Source organism: Salmo salar, chromosome 07, assembly GCF_965601325.2.
Source record: "Salmo salar chromosome 07, fSalSal1, whole genome shotgun sequence".
Classification (NCBI taxonomy): domain Eukaryota; kingdom Metazoa; phylum Chordata; class Actinopteri; order Salmoniformes; family Salmonidae; genus Salmo; species Salmo salar.
This window is the reverse complement of record NC_138297.1, coordinates 35,042,460-35,052,500: the sequence shown is the minus strand read 5'-3', so window position 1 is coordinate 35,052,500 and position 10,041 is coordinate 35,042,460. Positions and strand designations below refer to the sequence as shown.

Genomic DNA, 10,041 nt, shown 5'->3' with positions numbered 1-10,041 from the left:
TTCAACGTTGTTGATCCATCCTCAGTTTTCTATCACAGCCATTAAACTCTGTAACCGTTTTAAAGTCACCTTTGGCCTCATGATGAAATCCCTGAGCGGTTTCCTTCCTCTCCGGCAACTGATTCAGCAAAACCGACTGTATCTTTGTAGTGACTGGGTGTAAATAATCCACCATCCAAAGTGTAATTAATAACTTCACCATGCTCAAATGGATAATCAATGTCTGCATTTTGTTTTTTACCCATCTACCAATAGGTGCCCTTCTTTGTGAGGCATTGGAAAACCTTCCTGGTCTTTGTGGTTGAATCTGTGTTTGAAATTCACTGCTCGACTGAGGGACCTTACATATTTACATTTAAGTCATTTAGCAGACGCTCTTATCCAGAGCGACTTACAAATTGGTGCATTCACCTTATGATATCCAGTGGAACAACCACTTTACAATAGTGCATCTAAATCTTTTAAGGGGGGGGGGGGGGTTAGAAGGATTACTTTATCCTATCCTAGGTATTCCTTAAAGAGGTGGGGTTTCAGGTGTCTCCGGAAGGTGGTGACTGACTCCGCTGTCCTGGCGTCGTGAGGGAGCTTGTTCCACCATTGGGGTGCCAGAGCAGCGAACAGTTTTGACTGGGCTGAGCGGGAACTGTGCTTCCTCAGAGGTAGGGGGGCCAGCAGGCCAGAGGTGGATGAACGCAGTGCCCTTGTTTGGGTGTAGGGCCTGATCAGAGCCTGAAGGTATGGAGGTGCCGTTCCCTTCACAGCTCCGTAGGCAATCACCATGGTCTTGTAGCGGATGCGAGCTTCAACTGGAAGCCAGTGGAGAAAGCGGAGGAGCGGGGTGACGTGAGAGAACTTGGGAAGGTTGAACACCAGACGGGCTGCGGCGTTCTGGATGAGTTGTAGGGGTTTAATGGCACAGGCAGGGAGCCCAGCCAACAGCGAGTTGCAGTAATCCAGACGGGAGATGACAAGTGCCTGGATTAGGACCTGCGCCACTTCCTGTGTGAGGCAGGGTCGTACTCTGCGAATGTTGTAGAGCATGAACCTACAGGATCGGGTCACCGCCTTGATGTTAGTGGAGAATGACAGGGTGTTGTCCAGGATCACGCCAAGGTTCTTAGTACTCTGGGAGGAGGACACAAGGGAGTTGTCAACCGTGATGGCGAGATCATGGAACGGGCAGTCCTTCCCCAGGAGGAAGAGCAGCTCCGTCTTGCCGAGGTTTAGCTTGAGCTGGTGATCTGTCATCCACACTGATATGTCTGACAGACATGCAGAGATGCGATTCGCCGCCTGGTTATCAGAAGGGGGAAAGGAGAAGATTAATTGTGTGTCGTCTGCATAGCAATGATAGGAGAGACCATGTGAAGATATGACAGAGCCAAGTGACTTGGTGTATAGCGAGAATAGGAGAGGGCCTAGAACAGAGCCCTGGGGGACACCAGTGGTGAGAGCGCATGGTGCGGAGACAGATTCTCGCCACGCCACCTGGTAGGAGCGACCTGTCAGGTAGGATGCAATCCAAGCGTGGGCCGCGCCGGAGATGCCCAACTCGGAGAGGGTGGAGAGGAGGATCTGATGGTTCACAGTATCAAAGGCAGCAGATAGGTCTAGAAGGATGAGAGCAGAGGAGAGAGAGTTAGCTTTAGCAGTGCGGAGAGCCTCCGTGACACAGAGAAGAGCAGTCTCAGTTGAATGCCCAGTCTTGAAACCTGACTGATTAGGATCAAGAAGGTCATTCTGAGAGAGATAGCAGGAGAGCTGGCCAAGGACGGCACGTTCAAGAGTTTTGGAGAGAAAAGAAAGAAGGGATACTGGTCTGTAGTTGTTGACATCGGAGGGATCGAGTGTCATTGTATGTGTTGAGTACAGAGATGAGGTAGTCATTCAAAAATCATGTTAAACACTATTATTGCACACAGAATGATTCCATGCAACTTATTGTGTGATTTATTAAGCACATTTTTACTGTTGAGCTTATTTAGGCTTGCCATAACAAAGGGATTGAATACTTATTGACTGATGACGTTTCAGCTTTTCAGTTATAATTAATTTGTAAAAATGTCATTCCATTTTGACATTATGGGATATTGTGTGTAGGCCAGTGTAACAACATTTCAATGTAATCCTTTTTTTATTCAGTGTGTAACTGAAAAAAAAATGTTTTGTTGTTACCGCCTGAACTTAAAATGGATTAAATGAAATTCCATAATGTCAAAGTGGAATAATGCTTTTCAAAACGTGTGCATATTAATTTTAAATGAAAAGCTGATATGTCGTGAGTCAGTAACCAATAAATTTACTTTAATACAAAGTGTTATGTTTGGGTCAAATCCAACACATCACATCACTAAGTACCTAACAACTCTTCATATTTTCAAGCATGGTGGTGGCTGCATCATGTTATCAAATCAAATGTTTTTGGTCACAGGCAGATGTTATTGTGGGTTTAGCTAAATTCTTGTGTTCGTAGCTCCAAACAATGCAGTAGTATCTAACAGTGCAGTAATATCGAAAAATGATTCACAACAATACACACAAATCTAAAAGTAAAAGAATGAATTAAGATATATGTAAATATTAGATTGAGCAATGTCAGTGGCATTGACTAAAATATAGTAGAATTGAATACAGTATAAACATAAGATGAGTAAAGCAGTATGTAAACATTATTAAAGTGACTAGTGTTCCATTATTAAAGTGGCCAGTGCAGCGTTGCGTAAACGGGTGGAAGCTGGAAAGGACTAGGGAGTTTTTTTTAAAGGATAAAAATAAAAGCACAGGCAAAATTCTAGAGGAAAACTTGGTTCAGTCTTCTTTCCAATGGACACTGGACAATAACCTAAAACAGCAAATACACTTGGGTTGCTTACCAAGATGACATTGAATGTTCCTGAGTGGCCGAGTTAGTTTTAACTTCAATCGGCTTGAAAATCTATGACGAGACTTGAAAATGGCTGTCTAGCAATGACGAACAACCAACTTGACTGGGCTTGAATGAATGTGAATGTTCTGGGAACATTCACAGAACCAATTTTAATTTGCTGGGTTGATTGTTGAAGATGACAAAGGATCATTAAAGTTTTTCCTGATTAGTTTATTCCAAAGTGGACTATCCCTTTTGACTGTAGTGAGCTTCATGCAGCCTAAGCTTAGTGGCTGCATGGCTTCATCCAGGTGGATGCTACATGTTTTTCGGAGGGCTTTACCAAGGAGTCTACGACTGGGGATGGCAAGAGTTGACCTGTCTCATGACTTGTTTCCCCCCTGAATCATCTGACCATCGTTTTCCCCCCTGCTCAACCCTTCATCTGGGCCTCAGTCGAAAGAGGCGTGGAAGGTGCAGGTGAGGAAGGTGCACATGGAGTGTGGATCGGACACAGGATGTGATCTGTTGTACTTGCTCCTGTCTCTGTGGATGACGTTGGAAGATCTTCCACCCAGAACTGTCAAAAGGCTAACTGAAATGTAATTTTTTTCTGTTATGAGAGCGTCTTTGAGATTCTTGCTGTAATGACATTTTTTGGGGGCGGCAGGTAGCCTAGTGGTTAGAGCGTTGGACTAGTAACCGAAAGGTTGCAAGATCGAATCCCCGAGCTGACAAGGTAAACATCTGTCGTTCTGCCCCTGAACAAGGCAGTTAACCCAGTGTTCCTAGGCCGTCATTGAAAATAAGAATTTGTTCTTAACTGACTTGCCTAGTTAAATAAAGGTTAATAAAAGTGCTATACAAATTAGATATATTATTACTTATATTCCATGCCCAAATTATTAGTGCTGAGTGATTTAACCAATTTTTTGTTTGTATTATTTTGGTTATTAAACAACTAATTGACCGATGTCTGTTTAATTACTTGAATTCCATTTTTTTTTTATTGTGATCCCAACGAGCCATTTCTCTAGAGAGAAATCAAATAATTTAAGAGCGAAATGATGTCAAGAACTATATGGGACGATGGGCTGAAGAGAGTTAAATATGCAACCTAGTTCAGTGCAGAAACGTGGTAATTAACTACAATGACCATAATCCATTGAGCCTGTTTTTTTTCCGGCTCGGACACAGATGGATACACTTTTACTCCTGCAACAGTACATGCTGCTGAATGAGAGAGGAATGTAGACAACAGTGGCGGTTGGTGACGTTTAAGATTAGGGAGGACACTTATTTTTTTATAAGGATGGCCTTATTTCTATTACAGCATATTGGATGACTGTCATTCATATTCCAGCTCAATGTAACACTATATGATAATATGATATATAATTTTCCCTATACCCACTATGAGGTTGCTACAACCTAACCTATGAATAAAAGATTATAACGTAGGTGCACAGGTCGAGAAACATTTTTGAGTAATCAAGGTGACAGACAGTGACACCTTCGTTACCGCCTTGCACACTTTTGCCTGCATATAACTGATCTAGGGTGTAATCATTAGTCCAACAGTTGCAAACGAGTTTATATTGGACAAATAAAAGGTATGTTTTTCCCGTTTAGTATTGTTTGCTTCCATTTTAAGATTTTTTTTCAACAGAATTGTAGGAATGAATACACCCCTGCAATGAAAGTTCACTTTCATAGCCACCACATACAAACAGCATGATCATTTTGCTCATTGTATAATTCCTTCTCGCATCTACGTACTCTACTCCTCTCACCTTTTCCCTTGCATGTGGACTTCAGTGCACAACACATCAGCTGTCTGTGACCAGGTGAAAAAATATTTCCAAGCCAAACATTAATCTCATAACCGCTACATACAGCCTACTTCATTGTCACCATATTAGCTAACAGCATAGTCAACATAGCTACTATAACTAACGCGTTAGTAAATCTGCTACAATCATGCAGTACAGTGTACAGCCAGCAAGCAGTTTAGCAGTTACACCAATGGTCCCCGATGGCAAGTAAATTAGTTTTACCTCCTTAAGGCAAGGTAAAAAAAAATCTGTCGTTCTGCCCCTGAACAAGGCAGTTAACCCACTGTTGCTAGGCCGTCATTGAAAATAAGAATTTGTTCTTAACCGACTTGCCTAGTTAAATAAAGGGCAAATAAAAAATAATAAAAAAATTTACTTGGAAGAGTTCCAGTGTTGTGTTGGATAGTCACAGCCAGCTAGCTAAGATAGCATCCCTCTGTTTGAGCAGGTTGTTTTAGTAGGCTAAACTGGCTAGCTACATTTGCCTTCTAGGCAGAGTTGCAAAGAAAAAGCTATATCTCTGATTGGCCAATAAAAATAAAAGATTAAGATGGGCAAAAGAGCAGAGACACTGGACAGAGGAACTCTGCCTAGAAGGCCAGCATCCCGGAGTCGCCTCTTCACTGTTGACGTTGAGACTGGTGTTTTGCGGGTACTATTTAATGAAGCTACCAGTTGAGGACAGTGAGGCGTCTGTTTCTCAAACTAGACACTCTAATGCAATTGTCCTCTTGCTCAGTTGTGCACCGGGGCCTCCCACTTCTCTTTCTATTCTGGTTAGAGCCAGTTTGTGCTGTTCTGTGAAGGGAGTAGTACAGAGCGTTGTAGGAGGTCTTCAGTTTCTTGGCAATTTCTCACATGGAATAGCCTTCATTACTCAGTACAAGAATAGACTGACGATTTTCAGAAGAAAGGTCTTTGTTTCTGGCCATTTTGAGCCTGTAATCGAACCCACAAATGCTAATGCTCCAGATACTCAACTAGTCTAAAGAAGGTCCGTTTTATTGCTTCTTTAACCTCTATGGGCTAGGTGGGACGCTAGCGTCCCACCCGTGGTGCACTCCATCAACAGCAGGTGCATTTCAAGAGCGGCAAATTTGAATCCAAATAAATGTCAAAATTCAAATTTTTCAAACATATAACTATTTTACACCCTTTGAAAGATAAACATCTCCTTAATCTAACCACTTTTTACGATTTCAAAAAGGTTTTACGGTGAAAGCATAAATTTAGAGTATGTTAGGACAGTACATTTACAAGAGTTGTGTGTAATGTTTTGTCAATTCAAAGACAGGGTCACCAAAACCATAAAACCAGCTAAAATGATGCACTAACCTTTTACAATCTCCATCAGATGACACTCCTAGGACATTATGTTAGACAATGCATGCATTTCTAGTTCTATCAAGTTCATATTTATATCCAAAAACAGCGTTTTACTATGGCATTGATGTTGAGGAAATCGTTTCCCTCCAATAACCGGCAGTCAAGTCAACACCACAAATTAAATAATTAAAATTAGAAAACATTGGTAAAATATTATATTATCATTTAAAGAATTATAGATTTACATCTCTTGAACGCAATCAACTTGCCAGATTTAAAAATAACCTTACTGGGAAATCACACTTTGCAATAATCTGAGCACTGCGCCCAGAAAAGTACGCGTTGCGATACAGACTAGACGTCATGTTGGGGAGATCTAAAATCGAAAATACTATGTAAATAATCCATTACCTTTGATTCTCTTCATCAGATGTCACTTCCAGGTATCACAGGTCCATAACGAATGTAGTTTTGTTCAAAAAAGCTCATCATTTATGTCCAAAAATCTCCGTCTTGTTAGCACATGATCTAAGCCAGCCGGACTTCTCGTCATGAACGAGGGGAAAAAATATATTTACGTTCGTTCAAACATGTCAAATGTTGTATAGCATAAATCATTAGGGCCTTTTTTAACCAGAACATGAATAATATTCAAGGTGGACGAATGCATACTCTTTTATAACGTATTGGAACGAGGGTACCCAACATGAACTCGCGCGCCAGGTGTCTAATGGGCCATCATCGTTCCATGGCTCTTGTTCGGTCAGATCTCCCTCCAGAAGACTCAAAACACTTTGTAAAGGCTGGTGACATCTAGTGGAAGCAATAGGAAGTGCCAAAATATTCCTCAGCCCCTGTATTTTTCAATGGGATAGGTTTAAAGGTAATACAACACATCAGGTATCCACTTCCTGTCAGAAAATGTCTCAGGGTTTTGCCTGCCAAATGAGTTCTGTTATACTCACAGACACCATTCAAACAGTTTTAGAAACTTTAGAGTGTTTTCTATCCATATATAATAAGTATATGCATATTCTAGTTACTGGGTAGGATTAGTAACCAGATTAAATCGGGTACATTTTTTTTATCCAGCCGTGCAAATACTGCCCCCTAGCCCTAACAGGTTAATCCACGCATTTGTTACTTCTAGGTTGGACTACTGCAATGCTCTACTTTCCAGCTACCCGGATAAAGCACTAAATAAACTTCAGTTAGTGCTAAATACGGCTGCTAGAATCCTGACTAGAACCCCAAAAATTGATCATATTACTCCAGTGCTAGCCTCCCTACACTGGCTTCCTGTTAAGGCAAGGGCTGATTTCAAGGTTTTACTGCTAACCTACAAAGCATTACATGGGCTTGCTCCTACCTATCTTTCCAATTTGGTCCTGCCGTACATACCTACAAGTACGCTACGGTCACAAGACGCGGGCCTCCTAATTGTTCCTAGAATTTCTAAGCAAACAGCTGGAGGCAGGGCTTTCTCCTATAGAGCTCCATTTTTATGGAATAGTCTGCCTACCCATGTGAGAGACACAGACTCAGTCTCAACCTTTACTGAAGACATCTCTTCAGTAGGTCCTATGATTAAGTGTAGTCTGGCCCAGGGGTGTGAAGGTGAACGGAAAGGCTGGAGCAACGAACCGCCCTTGCTGTCTCTGCCTGGCCGGTTTCCCCTCTTTCCACTGGGATTCTCTGCCTCTACCCCTATTACGGGGGCTGAGTCACTGGCTTACTGGTGTTCTTCCATGCCGTCCCTGGGAGGGGTGCGTCACTTGAGTGGGTTGAGTCACTGACGTGGTCTTCCTGTCTGGGTTGGTGCCCCCCCTTGGGCTGTGCCGTGGCGGAGATCTTTGTGGGCTATACTCGGCCTTGTCCCAGGATGGTATGTTGGTGGTTGGAGATATCCCTCCAGTGGTGTGGAGGCTGTGCTTTGGCAAAGTGGGTGGGGTTATATCCTACCTGTTTGGCCCTGTCCGGGGGTTTCATCGGATGGGGCCACAGTGTCTCCTGACCCCTCCTGTCTCAGCCTCCAGTATTTATGCTGCAGTAGTTTATGTGTCGGGGGGCTAGGGTCAGTCTGTCACATCTGGAATATTTCAATTGTCTTTTCCGGTGTCCTGTGTGAATTTAAATATGCTCCCTCTAATTCTCTCTCTTTCTTTCTTTCTCTCTCGGAGGACCTGAGCCCTAGAACCATGCCTCAGGACTACCTGGCTTGATGACTCCTTGCTGTCCCCAGTTCACCTGGCCGTGCTGCTGCTCCAGGTCCAACTGTTCTGCCTGCAGCTATGGAACCCTGACCTGTTCACCGGACGTGCCACCTGTCCCAGACCTGCTGGAACCCTGGCCTATTCACCGGACGTGCTACCTGTCCCAGTCCTGCTGTTTTCAACTCTCTAGAGACAGCAGGAGCGGTAGAGATACTCTCAAAGATCGGCTATGAAAAAGCCAACTGACACTTACTCTTGTGTTACTGACTTGTTGCACCCTCGACAACTACTATGATTATTATTATTATTTGACAATGCTGGTCATTTATGAACATTTGAACATCTAGGCCATGTCCTGTTATAATCTCCACCCGGCACAGCCAGAAGAGGACTGGCCACCCCTCATAGCCTGGTTCCTCTCTACGTTTCTTCCTAGGTTTTGGCCTTTCTAGGGAGTTTTTCCTAGCCACCGTGCTTCTACACCTGCATTGCTTGCTGTTTGGGGTTTTAGGCTGGGTTTCTGTACAGCACTTTGAGATATCAGCTGATGTACGAAGGGCTATATAAATAAATTTGATTTGATTTGAAATTTGATTTGATTTGTGAGTGGTCAGCCTGGGGACAGTGAGACTGGATATGCGCGGTCACGAGACTTCTCCATTTTTTTCTTTCAGCTTTTGAATGAATACAACGTTGCCCGGATGGAATATTATCGCTATTTTACGAAAAAAATTGCATACAAATTGATTTTAAACAGCGTTTGACATGCTTCTAAGTACGGTAATGGAATATTTATGTTCTTTGTATGCCATTTTTTTTTAAATATTTGAGTTAACCAATGATATTAGGCCACACTTGGCCATGATTACAAACACCTGTGTGTCTTCTGACACTATATAAATGACTCATCTCGCAGTGTTTGTGATGATACCCTGATGAAGACAGCTTTGCTGTCGAAACGTTGGTTATTCAATTTTTGCATCTGAGCTCTTAGAGTGTGCGTCTTTCCCTTATTTTCTAGTTTTCTACTCCGCTAGCCAGCACCTCGCCTTTATAGGTGTGCGTTTATTTTTTCTAGATAATTCACCAAAGTTACCAGATTCTTTTGTAATGTTGGTAAATTAAAACAAAAATATATAATTTAACCAGGCAAGTCAGTTAAGAACAAATTCTTATTTAAAATGACGGCCTACCCTGGCCAAACCCTACGACACTTGGCCAATTGTGCGCCGCCCTATGGGACTCCCAATCACGGCCGGTTGTGATACAGTCTGGAATCGAGCCAGGGTCTGTAGTGACGCTTCTAGCACTGAGATGCAGTGCCTTCGAACGCTGCGCCACTCGGGAGCCCATAATTAACAGTTAACATATGTAATTTATACTTGAATAACTGCAAAACAATATATATATCCATATTGTTCATGAGTTTCTAGTAGATAGACCATATGGTTCAAGAGAAAATAGCCAAATTAATATAAAAAGCATCTAATCAACAATGACATTTCTATTAACTCAAACTCTTCCAACTGACTTTTTTCACAACTGTCATCAAAACATTTACAACAAAGGCATATTGACATAGTAAAATAGATTGTGAAACAAAAAAAAAAGGATATTTCATGCTGAAACATTAAACAGCAATGGTATTTACTAAGTTGATGGTTTGTATTTAGGATAATGTTTTACACTTGGTCATCTTATTTGATTATTGTACATAATTTACATGTGATAAGGCCACACAGAGGGCCAGAGATAGACATCAATGACAAAGTACCCGAGAAGGCCACTAGGTGTCACCTTA

The 10,041-nt window shown here is 42.2% G+C and overlaps 1 protein-coding gene across 1 annotated transcript in view; it reads left to right on the top strand.

The window, feature by feature from the left end:
- LOC100196045 (phospholipase C, beta 3 (phosphatidylinositol-specific)) overlaps window positions 1–8,822 on the top strand; it is a 47,471-nt gene extending 38,649 nt beyond the window's left edge. The window contains 1 exon segment of the mRNA NM_001141074.1: window positions 8,208–8,822. Coding sequence (NP_001134546.1) covers window positions 8,208–8,249 — 42 coding nt within the window. The 3' untranslated portion in view covers window positions 8,250–8,822.
- Window positions 8,823–10,041: the final 1,219 nt, after the last annotated feature.